This window comes from Opisthocomus hoazin, chromosome 7 (genome assembly GCF_030867145.1).
Source record: "Opisthocomus hoazin isolate bOpiHoa1 chromosome 7, bOpiHoa1.hap1, whole genome shotgun sequence".
NCBI lineage: Eukaryota > Metazoa > Chordata > Aves > Opisthocomiformes > Opisthocomidae > Opisthocomus > Opisthocomus hoazin.
This window is the reverse complement of record NC_134420.1, coordinates 43515209-43531775: the sequence shown is the minus strand read 5'-3', so window position 1 is coordinate 43531775 and position 16567 is coordinate 43515209. Positions and strand designations below refer to the sequence as shown.

General features: G+C 43.0%; 2 protein-coding genes across 14 annotated transcripts in view; one reads left to right on the top strand and one right to left on the bottom strand.

Moving 5' to 3' along the window:
* The window catches only part of AP4S1 (adaptor related protein complex 4 subunit sigma 1), a 52658-nt gene extending 43269 nt beyond the window's left edge, over positions 1–9389 (bottom strand). For 7 of the 9 annotated variants that reach the window (XM_075425149.1, XM_075425144.1, XM_075425151.1 and 4 more), the window contains exons 1-4: positions 9115–9338; positions 3970–4120; positions 2038–2235; positions 534–620 (exon numbers count right to left, since the gene is read on the bottom strand). In XM_075425149.1, the coding sequence (XP_075281264.1) occupies positions 534–620; positions 2038–2175 (225 nt within the window). In that variant the 5' untranslated portion in view covers positions 2176–2235; positions 3970–4120; positions 9115–9338. The other 2 variants (XM_075425146.1, XM_075425150.1) reach the window with 2 other exon arrangements.
* An 88-nt stretch (positions 9390–9477) lies between these two features.
* The window catches only part of STRN3 (striatin 3), a 68833-nt gene continuing 61743 nt past the window's right edge, over positions 9478–16567 (top strand). For all 5 annotated transcript variants that reach the window (XM_075425258.1, XM_075425257.1, XM_075425259.1 and 2 more), the window contains exon 1: positions 9478–10033. In XM_075425258.1, coding sequence (XP_075281373.1) covers positions 9695–10033 — 339 coding nt within the window. In that variant the 5' untranslated portion in view covers positions 9478–9694. The remainder of the gene's footprint in view (positions 10034–16567) is intronic.

The window sequence follows — 16567 nt, the reverse complement described above, 5'->3', positions numbered from 1 at the left end:
CAATGTAAACACTCAAGCCTTGCAGGCTCAGTCCACACAGGTGAAGTAACAGTATTTGTCAATTTTTAGTCAGATACCTTTTTTTTTGTTTATTTTTTTAAAAAATACAAAAAATTGGCATATTTCTAGCTGAGTGTCTGGGAATAATTCTTTGGCCAAGGATGTTAAAAACAGTGAGTAGCTGGGAAGTCACTGCAGATGAGACAGCTGATCTGGCTGCAACGCTAACATTTGTTGAGAAACCCCACCCTACATAAATTTGTTTAATCAGACATAAATTTAGAAAGCAGAATCAGTATAAGGCTCATGAAGACTGCCTCATGAGAACAGTTCAGGCTACTGCTATGGAATGAAGTCAAACATACATTTCCTTTTATACCTCTTCTTATTTCACAGAAATAAAAACATCTTTTTTGCGATGACTCCTTGAAATTCTGTAATTAGTATTGCAAAATTCCTTGCTGGGAAAAGGCTTGAGTTCTTGCCCATGACTACTACAAGCTCTCATTTCAAGAGCGTATAGAATTTCTTACCTCTGTCTCATTGATTCCAACGACTACGAAAAGGGCTGCGTACTGTCGGTATACCAGCTTAAAGTCCTTATACTCGACGAAAGAGCACTGGGCAGAAGCAAAACGAGTCAAACGTAGCAGATGTCATTTAAGCATACGACACTCTTAAGCACAGAGTGCTCAAAGAGCCTAAGCTTTCATGTTCGTAAGGCCCACAGACAACAATGGATTTCCCAAGATCCACCAAACAATTTTGACCTCAAAGAAATTTAGTAGGATAACTATTCCACAAGCCTTTTCATCGACTGGCAGAAAACATGCTACCGCTTTATAAATGGAAAAACTGGAACATACAGAAGTGACCTGTTCAGGGTTTTAAGGCAGTCAATAATTCCTCTAAATTTTCACTTGCAAGCACTTCCAAAGGAGACAACCTCAAGGTAATTTTCACATTTAAAAAAGGATTGATATTTTTATATAAAACGTAAGAGATTTCCAGACCCAGGGGGAAATTCCCATGTCTTTCACAATAAGACAGAAGCCAGCAGATGGTGCTGTTATACACTGCTTTACAAGTCACTTCCTTTCTGTTAATTCTCATTTTGCTCAGTCCTTGAAATGGGAGCACACCGTTAGCTCTTTTGGTGAAGTTTCTGTTCAGATATGCTCTTGCAAGCTGTGTGGAGGAGGTTAATTTCTTTAGTCACTGTCAACTCTGTGAACTAAGGCACTTTATAGAAACGGCTATTTTTTCTGAAGTTTTCTACAATGAAATATGAGGACCATTGTTCAAGGACACAATTTAATGAAAAATAAAGCAGCTGACTTCGGAACACAAACCAAAAAACTCCACTCACAGTCCAAATCACAGATTTCTCCTCCAATGCAAGTCAACGTCCTCAAAAGTTTTGCTAAGTTTGGTACTTTTCTTAAAGAACCAATGGCTCAGTTAAGGGAGCCATGAAATCTCAACTTTCAGCGAAGAAATTTTCCAACTTCTGAGTTTTCTGACTTTCTTTCAGAAAGCATGAACACTTTTTTTTCTTAAATAAAAATCCCTAAAAAATTGCATTTCCAAAAACCCCTGTGTTTTAGATAGTATTTTCATGATTTGGAATCCTCTCTCACAACTTTTTATTTAAACTTGGAGCTGTCAGTACTATCCCTACTACCTTTTGGCAAAGCAGCAGTAATCTCTCTGTCAATCTCTACTAGACAAGCAGTAACGGGATAAAGTAAATTCTGCCTGGACTTCTGAGCTTCTTCAATCAAACAGGTGGAATCTTCCTGACAGTGATACGCAAACCTCCAAAATATCTGTAAGCCTCAGAAAAACATATTTATTCAGTGCAGAATAACAGTTCAGCTGACTGAACCCACAATCTAGAAACACAATCTTTCCCTTGATGGGTACAAATGAAATAATGACCTGCAATGGAAACTACCGTGTTTTCAGAATTATCGACATAAAGGATGTGAGATGTTAATAAAATGAAATGGCTAGGGGAAAAACTACAAAGCTTACCTGATCCTTTGAACGGGAAAGACAGTTTTTGATTACTTCGGCTTCCAGCATTGTCCGTTTATTAATTTCTACATGCTCATAATACCTAGAGAGCCTTGTTTGACCTTGTTTGTTTACCATAAGAAAAAATTTTATCATTTCTTTTTTGTTGATCTCAGCAGTAGATTTGAATACGTGGTGCAAGAATCAAGAGTCTTTCTGTGAGGAAAAAAAAAAAATAGTATACATAAGAGTAATAAAAGACTTCCTAAAAGCCAGCCAGCCCAGATCTGCATATATTTAAGACTGAGTTTATTGCCAAAACATAGAATATGGGAAAATACCTCCACTCTTTTGCATGCATCCCATGAGTAAAACTCCATTTTTTTCCCCACACAAATAGGCAAAAACTATCTAATAAATAATACAGCTTTCACATGATCAGACAATTTAATTTCTTTGTAGGATTTGGGGAACTGGAGGAGTAAACAATTACTTCTTCAAAACCATAAATCTACATACCATTTTCTTCCTGTGTGCTAACTGGTTTGACAACATTATCAGAAATTTGCCCAATACCAAAACATAAGATTCACATAGCTCATAAGAGCAAAACTGGCCAATGGGCACTTCCTTTCCCAACCCGACTTGTACTTAATGATTTCACTCATACCACCCTGACATCAGACTGAAAGGAGAGAGGATAAAGGGAAATGCATGGGCCACAACACATGACCGTTTATTTAATGCAGAGAAGAGAGACTCCTAAATGTTTGGTATCAGCAGCATCAGCACACATCTTGAGCTGGACCAGGAGACACTGAAATCTGTCTAATTTCCCATACTGATGTAAAATGTAGATTTTGCATTCAATGAAAACTAAGTGTGGGTCTTTGATAACTCAGGAGAAAACTGTTCATGTTATAATTACTCAAAAAAGCTTATTCTCAATCTAAATAAATATTAATCCACACAATGCCACTGAAATACAGTTGTAGAATATGCCACATGCCACGTACAATGAAAAAGGCTATTAAAAAGAGCATAGCATATATCAGAATCTGCTTGCTAAACAACTGAAATCTTTCATGTTGTGAAAAGCATGCAAAAAAAAAGGTAAGTTGCAGATGTAATTTTTTTTAAATAGAAGTTCTGGGTTACTTTCTTTAATGCCAGAAAACAGTCACTGTAATGTTTTCCCTCTGACTCTCTATTTGGATCACAGATTTATTGGCCCAAATGCTCTTGAGGTTTATGCACTGGAAACACAGCAACTACCACAAAAGCTATTTCTTTATTCCAGTTCCGAAGAATTGCTCCTTGCCTCGTGCAAATATTCTCTCCCAAGGTCTCACAACTCCTGTGAGAAAGTTCAAGCTGAATAAAACATATCGGCAATCCACAGAACAATACAGTGTAACTCTTTGTGTAAAACCAGTATATCTTAATGCAGAAAAGCAAAAGGGGACAAAACCAGTCTCTGAGGCAGCAGCCTCACAGACGTTTAAACATATGCTGATCTTTTTATAACACGGCAAGCTGCATAGGTGCTGCCTCAGATGACTAGCAACTTGAATAAACTGGCTATGTACCATTCACGGGTGATAACATCTAAATCTTTCATGACATTGATACAAAAAAATCCCAATATATTGTGCTGACATTAATTATTGCTTACTTCTGATTCATACTGGTTATGTAATTATTTTCCCAAAGAAAAGCCACCTCTATTATCATCACTTAGATCTCAAGAAAGGGATCCCATTTTCCTCAGTGTACTGTGCTTTACTCCACGTACAAAGTAGTTTACATTTCTATACTGAATGTATCTTCACTAATTAGGCCTGATAACGAGATGTCATTTCGTAACAAAGTGACACCTCCAGAGAAGAGGATGAATCCTCGGGACAGGACAGTCCTTTTGGAATTGTGACAGTCTCAGAGCTTTCTCACCTCCCCCAGGCACGGTGAAGCCTCTTCACTTCCAGAACAGGAGCGCACTTTCGTTGATTCGCTCCGACCGAAGAGTCATGGACGCTGGTCAGTGCTTCTGTGGTGGTGCATGTGGCTTGTCCTGGCCTTCTGCACTAGCACAGGTGGGTCTCTGAGAAAGAATGAAGCGGGTAATTAGGACAAAAAAGGTCCCAGATGGAAATGTGTGACAGGATCTTCACTGTCAGATGGCAGCTTCGGCTGACACTTATGACAAAATGGGAAAGTGCCATCCATACAATCTCTTCTGCATTCAACATGTGGCTCTTTTTTCCCCCCGTCCTATTTTGCATTGCTGCCTGAAGTTAGAACTGCAATAAGAAGACGTCTCAATATTTTGAGGCATAAAGGTAAAACAGTGAGATGACTTAGCCATTCTTTGATACGAACCTTCCCAGAAGTAAGGATAAGAATGAATGACTCCTTCCAGCTCAGAAAGAGGCGCTCTAGCAAGGGCCAACCTCACGAGCAGAAAAACCCTGAAGCTTTAAAGCTACTTAAAAAAGAGTTGCAGTCTGAAAGAGGAGCAACCTAAGAAATGCTGCCCATTGTCTTAATGAAAAAAATAGCGAGCTCAGACACAGCAGACCAAAAGCTATGCACATTGTTCCTACCAACTGCAAAATATGTCTGTCCAAGTTAAGCAGATAATGACAGCAAGTCAGACAGCTTTTCTTTTTTCTTCTTCAGCTTTGTGTTTGGTACTGCCGATGCATGAAAACAGTCTTCTGTTTTGAACAAGTTGTTTCCAAGCTATTTTTGTAATTTAGACATAAAAAACCCCGAGGCTTAACATGTCTGCGGATATTCAAGTAGGACCTGAGCAAGGGAGGAGAGGGAAACTACCCCAGGGGCACTGACAAAGCTGTTGTACTTTGAGTTACTGTTTAGCAATATGTAACAGAAAAAGTATATGAAGAATTGATACGTATGGATCCTACCACAGGATTGGCCCCTAATCCTAATTAGTCCTTTATTAACCTAATCTTTCTACATGGTTAATCCCCTTCTGATGTTATCACTATTGCATCTGCGTGTACTCTTATGAATGGCCTGGATTGTTTTACATATGAAAATACTTTAGACCGGATTTTTTTCTTTAATCCTCACAAATGCTCTTATCCAGAATAGATACATAAAAAAAAAATAACGTTGTAACAGAGGTAGAACCGTAGCAGTACTCAAATGTGTTATCTGTAATTTATGCGACAATCATTATTCACACTATTAGAACAGCTGATTAACATCTGTAGGAAAGAGGTCCACTGATATCACTAGTCACTGCTGTATTTTTCCACCAGCCCCAAAGACAGCTTCCAAAATTTTACCCAGAAATTTTGCTCATATAAATGGCAGCACAAGCACACAGTTTTGTGCAGCAACACTGGAATAAAGTTACATATACAAATAACAAATTTTTAAAAATTTACAAAAAGCATGCAAGCATAGCTGTGGAATCTGACTTTGAGAATAACATCAATGTTAAAAGTATCTTAAGCATTTTTTTATTTCCTTTAAAAATAATTCTGAAAAAAATAACTTGTAGAAATAACCACATTTGCTTACACAATTTAGGCAGAAAAAGGAAATTACTGAGTTGTGTTTCTACAAAGTTTATTTCTTCTCCTTTCATCTTGGCTTTCAGACACAGACCACACGTTAAAATTAGTTTTGCATATATAAGATGTAATGAAACCTGTGAAGTATAATAAACAAACAAAAAGCATATCTGCACATGTCCATGGGTGGAGAAACTCCCATTCTGTCATCAAGTTCTATGTTATCTCAGAAGCTACCTTTTAGGATCAATAATCAGTACTCTGCTTATGAAGACAGCTCCATTTCTTCTGATACAACTCTCACGTGCTTTGCTGCGCATTCTCAAGCACATGCCTGCGTGTATCCATGCACACACACACAAATTACGATGTTTTTATGCATACAGAATCAAATGGTTCAAGGCAATTGGTGACCAGATGCAAGCCTTTCATACCTCTGCCATTATTTTGCTCATTTTAGTAATGAAAAGACATTACTTCTGAAGGCTGTTTGTCAGAAATTAATAGGCTGTCTCATTCCAGGTCACTGGACAACTATCTGCACCACAAGCGTGCTTAGGCACAGAAGACTAGAAGGGACGATCCAGATCCTGATGGACTGTTAAGTCCAGCTCTCCCCATCGCAGTCAACCATGCATTACAAATTTTGTCCAGAATAGCCTACAGTATGTGCTTCGTGCACACCTGATCTACAAAACTCCTACAAAACTCTACGACAAAATGAAGACTGCCTAGAAACAAAAACCTCAGAAGGTATCACTTCGGTAAGATGTAAAGTCTTCAAATGGCAAACTTTCGTGCAAAAGAAATCACCTTCCTGAGTGACTGAGTAGCACCCTCCTTCACAAAATGTTTTTTCTGCAAGGATAATTTGGCACACACACAAACGACACACAGTTTAACCACTGTGATTTAAATAGGTGTTGTTACACTGTGTTAGATCTCAACCTCATTAAAGTCTCTCTCGAAGATAAGTATCTATGAGAGAAAACCGGCATCATGATCGGCTTGTGTGACTCACACTGGTTGACTGATGGAGTATGTAGTCCTTGATGACTTACAGTAGGATGGCTTTAACTCCTTCTAAACCAGCACATACACAGAAGTCCACGGACCCGGGCTCATGAAGAGATGCTTCTTGATTTTCCTGTCCCCAAGCAGGCTCATCCCACCTGGCCTGCACAGGTAACTCCTGCCTTGTACTTCAAGACAAACTGAAACCTGCTTGGTTCGCTTCACAATGCTGAAACAGAAACCATGATGGTTCAGGAGCTGCTCCCAGGACATGCCAGCTCTGTAGGCTGCACCACAGCGTGAGACACCTCAAAGTAAGTTGCCACTGTTTGTGAGTCACACCCCTGAACGCTGTCTTTTCAGATACTGGTTGAGACCTCTTAGAGAGGCAAAGCCTGCAATACCTGTTCTGCGGATAAAAAGGTCTTAAGTCTTCAGCACGGCCAACCCAACAGATTCTATATGCAGTAATATAAAACATATTTTAAACAGAATTTTAATTATTCCTCCAGTAGATACAAGCACTCGACATTTGTTTATTTTGTCAAAGATTTCACCAATATTTCTACATACTCTGACACACAAATTCTAAAAAAATAAACACAACCTCAGTTTGAGATTTCTTGCAGTAATCATTCAAATTAGATTTGTGTCTCTCAAGCTAAAGCCACCCTAGTCAATGCCCACAGATTTACAAGCATTTTAGTTATCATGCTGTAACAAAGTTTTGCAGCGTTCTAGGGCTCTCAGATAAAATTTAAATCAGAGATCAAATCTAGCAAACAAGACATGTATGACTACATTTTTACAGATCTGCTTCACCAAGAATTAAAAATAATTGTTAGAACTATAAGCCAATAATTTACTGCACTGTTCAACTCTGAGCAAGTTTGTTTTCTAGATGCAGAGGTCTAGTTGCACTTTTTGTGTGTACTAAATGTAGAACAAAATGGGTTAAACTGGAATTAAAGCATTAATGAAAAGACTAAATAGTAGAGGCACAAGCAGGTGACAGCATGGGAACGAATATTTTTGAGGTGTATGTTGGGCTATCGAGCTTCCTGGTTACAAATTTACTGTACAGAAGTACATGGCAAACGAAGACTGCTCACATCACTGATACCCTCGCTCTTCCTATTTTTGTTCGGACCATGTACAAGGCTTTAATAAAAACCATATGCAGTGTTATTAATAATTATCCATAATAGTAATAATTTTTGTATTCTACATCTTACTACTGTACACATAATAATTCCTACAAAGATGAAACAATTATCTCTGTGTCTTTAAAAGAAAATACTGCGTTCAGCTTCAGGATCAGGGATTTTAAAAAAAGCAACCTTATTAATCTAGGGAAGTCAGGGAGGAAGGAAAGAGTAAAAAAGTTTTCCTTTGCTGTTGAGTTGTCAAAAAGCTGGCTGAACATAGTAACGGAATTAAACTGCAGTAACTCCCACATACTAAGGAACGAGGAATGTCCCATAAGACTGGACCTAAACAAAAGGCTAAACTGGTTATGAGGCGAGCCTTAATTTTTAGTAGTGACTTGATACTGTCAGTAGACAATGAATAAAAATCAGCTGAGCTGGAAAGGAGGAAAGGAGTTGGATTTAGAGTGGCTAATCTGTATGGAATCAGGAAGGCTGTAGGATAAGATGTTACTAGGAAATGATTTAATGGAAAAGAAAGGAAGGACTGGATAAACCAACTGAAATAGCTAATGCACACCTGAGGAGAGATTAGCAAAGAAAGGAAACACCAGTACTGAGAGAAGCAGTATTTATTTTTTCAGTAATAACAGAATTCCAGCTCTGCCAAGAATGAGCCTTATTTAGGAAATTATCCATTTTCTTACTGAATGAGTACAGCATGTAAATATTTTGGAGACAGGCAAACCCAAACTCCTACCTTACTCACAGTGGGTGACCTACAGATCATTTCAAACAGGATGTGATGATAATTTGTAAATACTGTGTTTCAGAGCAATACTCTGCAACTGAGGTAGTTTCACCGTATCCAAACTGCGGATCGAACACAGCACTGCTAGCACAGATAAAACTGAGCCAGATGAAATAAACCAGTAATTTCTTGCAAAACCTTCCTCACGTGGTTGAACGGCACACATCGTGCGCTTTCCCTTCCCACCCAGGAGGGAATACGTCGCAAACATCCCACACCACTGACACTCCACGCTGCCGACCGTTCATTTAAAAAGATCAACCAGCTTCCAGGGACGCACCATAAATTTCAGAAGCCTATTCCCAAACCGCCTCCCTGCGGGGCGGGCTCAGCGGACCGCTAAGCCACTCGGAGGCCGAGAAACTTCAGCCCTCTGACCCCCGGCGCGGCGCCTGCAGGCCGCCGAGGCAGCAGGCCCGGGCCCGGCGGCATTCCCGCGGCCGCTTCCCAGGGCGCCTGACCCTCCTGGGGCGCGAAGCTGCCGAACCCGCCCTCGGCCGCCTCAGCCCAGCGCCACCGCTCCCGCGCCTCGCTCCACAGCGGACGGAAGCCGCCCGCCCCGACACCGACCCACCTGGGGCTGGGGCTGGGGCCGGGCCGCGGGCGGGCCCTCCCCGCTCCTCACGCCGGCGGCGGCTGCCGACAGCGGGCTGTCCCGGGTCAGCACAGCGGAGGCGGAGAGAGGCGGCGGAGGCGGAGAGAGGCGGCAGCGGCGGGGCGGCTGTCCCGGGGCGTCCCGCCGCCACCCCGGCCCGGACACGGGGCTCCCGGCCCGCTCCCCCGCCCCCGGGGCACGGCGCTCACCTCCCCTCCCGCGCATGCGCGCTGCGCCGCCCTGCCCGCCCGGCAGGAGGAAGCCGGCGGGCGAGGGGAGCGATTTCCCGGCGTGCGCCGCGCCGCTCCCCCCTCCTCTCTCCTCCCTCCCTCCCTCCCCGCCCGGCCGCGGGTGGGTGGGCCGGCGGCTCGGCGGCTGTAATGGCGGCTGGCGGCGGCTCGGCGCTGCTCTGACACCCGGATACCGCTCGGCGCAGCCCCCCCTTCCTCGCGCCCGGCCCGCCCCCCTCCTCCCCGCCCCAGCCAGCTCCGCTCGCCCTCTCCCTGGCCCCTGCTCCGGGCCCCCGCCGCGGGACGAGGAGGAGGACTCCCCGCAGACAATGGACGAGCACCCCGGAGCCGGAGGAGGTGGCGGGATGGCGGCCGCCCCGAGACCGCAGCAGCCGCCGCCGCCGGCGGGTGGGAACATGAACCTGCAGTCGGGTGGGGGCTGCGTGGGGGCCGGCGGCGGCGGCGGCGGAGGAGGAGGAGGAGGAGGGCAGCTGCAGCAGCCGCCCCAGGGCTCCGCGGCCCCCGCTGGTCAGGAGGCAGCGGGCCCCGCCGAGCTGTCCCGGCCCCAGCACTACACCATCCCGGGGATCCTGCACTACATCCAGCACGAGTGGGCTCGCTTCGAGATGGAGAGGGCGCACTGGGAGGTGGAGCGGGCCGAGCTGCAGGTACGGGGGGTGGGCTCCGTGCGGAGCTGGGCGCGGGCCGGGACCGGGTCGGTGGGCTCCGGGGGACCGGGCCGCGCTCGGGGCGCGGGAGCGGAGCTGCCCGGGCGAGCGGAGCCCGCTGGGGCCCTGAGGCTGAGCCGGTCGCCGCGGCTCGTGGCCGGTGCCCGGGCGAGGTCCGGCGAGCGGAGCGGCGGGGCCGGCGGAGGCGCAGCCCCTCACGGCCTGAGCTGGGCTCCCTTCCCTGGGGCAGCCATTTTGGTTTTTAGCATGGCGCCCGCCGGGGCTCCCGGCTCCGGAGGCAGCCCCCGCTCCGCAGGCCTCTCGACCGCGCTGGCGTTGCGGGGCCCGGAGGGCGGCTGGGGAAGGGCGGGCGCTGCCGGGGCGCGGGGCCGCGCCGACCCCGCTCCCCGCCCGGCCGCGGCGGGGCGAGCCGCGCCGTGACAGCTGCCGTCGCCTCCCGCGGCACGGCGGCTCCGGGGCTCTCCGGGCCTCCGCAGCCCTGCCTGCGAGTTGCGGGCAGCGGGAGCCCGCGGGCCGGGGCGGGCGGTGCCTGCCCGGAGCTAGGCCGGCGGCCGCCCCGCGGGGCGAAGACGGGGGCCGGCCTGCCCCGCGGGGAGCGGCTGGGCCTCCGGTGAAGGACCTGGCCGGGCGCTCTGGTCTGGGGCAGGTCGAGCGGCCGCTCGCTTTCGTGCTGTCTCCTTGCTTTGGAGCTGGTGGGTTTGCAGCGTGGTCATTTTCGTGTACGTAAAAGTACGAACTTCGTCGCAGGAATGAAAACTGAATAACTTTCCAGGGTAGCAAACAAGTGTTGGAGTGCCGGTGTAGATCTCTGGCCATGAACGTTTACTTTCGGCGATAGAAAGCGTACCTCTGCAAACTACTTTTGCACGTAAAAATAAAACCGTGCGTAGACTATTACAAGCTTACGTACAGCTTACAAAATCCACTGAATGCGAGGCATCCGTATAGGAGTCGTTATTCTTTTATAGCACAGAAATGTAGGCTATAACAGTTAACAAACTGTATTTCTTCCAAAGACTTTTTGGTGATTTTTGTATCAAGTGAATGTTTGCTGTCTTGAAGTGGCATTCCATCAAATTGCACCATAATTAGGGTTTTTAATAGCATGCTGCAACAGCAGCCAATGTTTATGATGTATTTACTTTCAGATTTCAGAACCAAGAAATACACCTGAGCCTGGACAATTCTTTCAGGACTTCTCAGCTCTATAATAAGGATGTAGTCTGCGCTATTTTTGTTACAACTATAATCAAGAAAGAATTTAAAAAAAACGAGGGAAACAAATGAAGAGCTTTCACCATTTGCTTCACTTACTGCCTGTCGTACCATTTTAAACCTCGTGGGAACGGCAGTTTTTAAAATCAGTTTGGTGGACGTTGGTGGGCATTTTTAGCAGAGAACAGTTGACTCTCTTATTTTCTCTAGTGTCTTAGTAATAGAGCGCTATGTTTATAAATAAGGTGCTCAGTGTCATTCATAAGCAAGCAAAACTGTCTTGAAATATTTATGTGTAGGCTAGTTACTTTAAAATGAAGTACCGCGTTCTCTAATGTAAAGCTCAGTTCAGAGACTGTGAAAGCTCTCTCTGACTGAAAAAGTGCTGCTGTGAACTCACGTGGCCTCTAGACACTGTGATGTGTTCTTGCCAAGTCTGCTGCGTTTGTTTGTAATTGCTGTTTGTCATCTGTGGCCACAGTGTTTCAGTTGCTTATTTCTGAAGGTACCTTAGTGGTTCTGACCCTGGCTGTGTATGTGTTGATTCACTCTACCGCCTGTGTGCATCAGGTCACGGGACAGAGATGGCACAGTTGCCGTACAGTGCATGTGCGTGAGGGTGGGTTTTTTTATAACTTCAGAAGACCAGGATAGAAGGGGAGGAGGCCATTACCTTTGAATTTTAAATGTCAGTCTGTACAGTGGTGAAGACTGGTGCAGGAACAAGCTGAGAATATTTTTGGAAGAGATGTGTTCACCAGGCCTGCATTTTTTCTGTTGTTCTACAACTCAAGCTGTAAAGTCCCAGTATATTTTGTGACTAATAAAGCGTTAATATTTTGGACCCCAAACAACAGTTTTGTCCATTGAAAATGCTGAGAGTGTTACTCATCTGTGTGCTGCGATGTACAAATGTGAGTTTTTTTGATGACTGAGGCCTCCAGGTTGAAAAGAAAAAAACCCCCACATTCTGTAGCATGATAATAGATAATTAATACGGAAGCATGAGAGTTGGATGGTTTAGGTGCAACTCTCCTCATGCAGGTAATTTCTTCCTTCTTTCAACATTACAGTAAACTCTCTAAACATTGTTTCGCACTGCTGGCAATTACAAGTTCTTTCTAAGTTAACTTGATAACTTTGCAAGTGATGCTTTATAAAAAGTATGTGGAAAACCGAATGATTTGGCAATATGTGTGATTTTCTTTACCTGTTCTGAATTTATGACTTTTATGCTTCCGAAGAATAAGATACTTCCTTACCTGCAGTATGAAATTAATGGGACTCCTGAGTGATTTCCCCACCCACCCCTCTTTTTCCCTGTATAGTTCAAGTGACTGGAAGAATTGCCCACCCCTAGTAAGAGTGGTCTCTGCGTATGAGGATGATGGTGCAGGGAGAGATGATCCGCAGCAACAGTTTATTTCTTGGATCTTGTAATGAACTGCTTGTTATATTGTTCTACCTGTCTATGGGATACATTTTTATTGTTAATTTAAATTACATGTTACTTCATCGTCTTGAGGTTTTTACCGCAGCCATAATGCCTGACAAAGGGTCTCAGCCCTTTGGATCTGAAGAAGTCTTGTACTAGTAGACTTAAATCTACGCTCACATCAGACTTTCAATCTTAAATGTTCGTAATTTTACACTATCTTTTCTAGCTATTCAGGTACATGGCTGTTCTGTCTATGTGCACAAGTGAAGCCGAGTAATTATTTGCCGAATCTCTGTGTGCAACTCAACATGAAGCACAGAAATATCAGGAGTGCAGTACTTGAAACCATAGTATGCTTTTTTTCCCTTTCACTTTTAATGCTGGCTGCCACAGTAACTTTTTTAGCATTTACTCACCGCTGTACTGAAAGGAGATAGTCTGGCTTTGCATGCTGCGTTGATAGCTTGAAGTAACAGGCTGGATCTGTTCTCTAGTCTGTGAACTAAAAGAATGATTTTCGGTGTAACAATGTTGTGTAATTGTAACTGTAACTTTGATTTGTCAGTGTGACCACCTGGATGTTGGTAGCTGTTACACTGAGATAAGTTTGGTCCGTGTTTTTGAACGCTTTTATGAGCTTTAGAGGAGTTCTAGCAAGACCGTATTGTTGGATGTTATGTATTAGAACTAATTGTTTTTTTTAGGAGGTGAGTGGCTCCATAGTCTCATAAAATAAAAAGAAAAGTGGATGGGAAAACACTTTGGAGATGCACTCTCAGAGAAGGAAGATAAAGTTGTGTCAAAAAGGGGTATCATGGGAAAACTTGCAACTTTTGGGGGGAAATCAGTAGCGTTCCACTTTCTTTCGGGGCTTATGGGTTAATAATGCTTGGCTGGAATAAAGGTCTCAATTGTGCAGTTTCTTCACTTTTTCTGAACTAGGTAAAAATAAGATTGATACCTCTCTGATACTTCAAAATCACACAAGAACATGTTGAGAGAGAATTAACAGTAGATGCTGCATTCAAATGTTTTAATGAATAGGAAGAATAATTAAGAAACATAAATACTCATAACAAAGTATATACAATTTCAGTATAAACAGTGTGCATCCTTTTAAGTAACTGAAATATGCAGAAAGATTAATATGGTTGTTTATACATTTTTTTTAATCTAATGAAATGACAGCTTTAGTGACATATAACTGAAGTTCCTAGTTTGCCTAATTTTACAAATGCTATTTCTCCAGTGATATTATGGGGGCATTGTTACCTAACATTTTGTGTTCTTTATGTAAGTGTTTAAAAAAAACCCAAACTCACAGATTTTACTTGCATGCTTCTCTTCTTTTTTCCTTTAAATTTTTTTTCCCCTGCTCCTGAGGGTTGGAAAGCAGCTTATGAAAGGAATTTCATGAACTTTGGGAACCTTTTGGGAACCTCATGAATATTGCAGAGTTACATCCCAATAGTACGTTCTTTTTTTTTAAAAAAAAAAGTGTATCTTTCTAGGAATCTTTCATGTTTGAGGTGATTATCTAAATTAGCTGCTTTACATGTAGTTGTAAACATGTAAACGTTCAGAGTGTAGATGTGCAGTGTTTCAGCATGTTTCAAAGCTTCAGCATTTAGAAAGTGTAGCAAGAATCATTTGATGAAATATTTGGCTACATGTAGCTTGTTTTGCTTTGCAAGGGGGAGTGTTTCCCTCAAAATTTGAAGAACAGTTCTGATAGCATAGACTTCACCTTGTTTTTGGCAAGCAAGTACTTTGTTTTGATGATAGATTGGAAGTGAAAGCAGTTATGAGGGTTGTGGAATGGTCGTTAGTTTAAGGGCAGAATCAGTGTGTCTCAGTCAGCAGCTAGGAAGCATGAAGTAAAATCAGTTATTTTCAAAAAACCCCTGACTTTTCAGGAATTAGTGGAATTTTGTGCAGGGGGATATTGTAGATGCTAAAATGTTCTTGGTTCAAAAAGTGTTTGGATGAGTTCACAGAGTAAAAGTCCCTGAGGGTGTCTAAATTCAAAGATACTACTTTGGCTCAGGATACTTTTGGTTTACAAGTTTTTGGAGATTTGGAATGTTTTCTGAGGTTTATTCTTCTGTTTTTACACTACTCCCATGGAGCTGCCTGTTTGCCTGTGGTTAGAAGTGGGATACTGAGGTTGGCAGTCTGTTGGTCTGACCAGACATAGCCATTCATATATTCTCATGGCTGATGAGGTAGCTTTGAAATGCTCTGGTTTGGTTGCTTGAAAATATGCTTAGTGCTGTTTTGATATTGTTTTGCTTAAATAAAAAAATCCTGATTGATATCGGGGCATTAATTGTGATAGAACATGCAAAGGTTTCAGGTAGGAAATGCAGATGCTGTAGCTGTGAAACGCGCAGTGTTTTTTCACCACTTGAATTGTTTATCAATTGCGTTCTAGATGGCTGAAGTTGGAAAATACGCATTATTGATAAACCGCTATTTCATTTGGTCTTACAGGTGTATCTCAGTATTTATTCTGCAGTTAAGCTTAACTAACTAACTTACTTCTAAAGCAGTCCTTAAGATAAATAGAGGATACTTAATCAACAGTGACCAAAAATAAAATGAAGTGGGTTGTAAAAAGTTGATCAGCATTCGTGTTTGCAGTACTTGTAAATGCCATGAGGTTTGGGGGTAATATATGCATCTGAAATGTCAGACTTCTGTTTGTGCAAGCTGTAGCAAGGGTGCAGAAGTCGCTCTTTGTACAAATATATAATGTTTATTCACATAATAAAGTATTTGAGTACTTAATACTCTTGTTTTATAATTAAATGTTTTCTAGCATAAAATAGCATACGTGTAGAAGTTAAAAACCAGAAACTTCTGTTCATTAATCATTTTTGTAAGCTAATGGTGAAAACAGCTACATATTTTGTAGACTTAAGGCCCTTTTGCAATTTAAAGCACTGATTTGAGAGTTCTGTGTATTTTGGGTAGAGGGCAATTAGACATAATCAAGGGTTTCCCTACTGTGGCTTTCCATAAGCTGTTTAGTCAACTGCATTAGAGGCAGATAGCCTCTGGTAGAACTTTAGGTGCCTGTTTACTGAAGGTTGAAAGTCTGTTCTTCTGTGTCTGCATGGGTAAATCCTACTTTCCTCATAGGCTTCTTGGCAAGATTTCCAAATTGAAAATGTGTGATCTGCTTCCTTTTTGTGGATGAATAACCTCCACAGAGAACACCTGGTTGTAAATTAAAAGGCAGCTGCTGTATAGCAGAGCTTACCCTAAAAGATATGCACACAAATTTGAAGTAAGGAGATTTCTTGACATAGTTCAAGATAAATAGGAATAAGGAGATTTTCTCCCGTGAAAAGAAGGTAGTTACATTGTTACTGTTTAATTTCTTTTGTTATGAAATTTGGATACTGCTTGTGGCCCTAAAGGACGGTAGTGTTCATCATCCCAGTGTTTTCACTTCTCTGTTTGTGCCCCGTTCTTGCAATTTTATTTTTTAAACAGTTGATTAGGTCTTTAACATACCCATATAATTTTCTTGCAGAATTCATCTCATGGAGTCAAAAGACAATAAAAGACTGCAGGACATTGCATTACGTTAAGATCCGTGTGGAAACTGAACAGGAAATACCTGCATAGCTGTGAGGTTTATGTACAGGAGGGTACTGATCAGTATAGTAGCTGTGTAATTTTTTCTGGAATATTGCTCCTAAATAACTCCTTTCTATCAACGCTCAGGATAAAAGTGGTTTTACTGTGTAATAAGTGCTCTTCCATAAATAATTATGTGGAGTAAAGTCACCATTACTTGGAAGCAGTGCACAGAACTGTTATTTCGTAACAGTTACTCTAGTGAGGTTTTC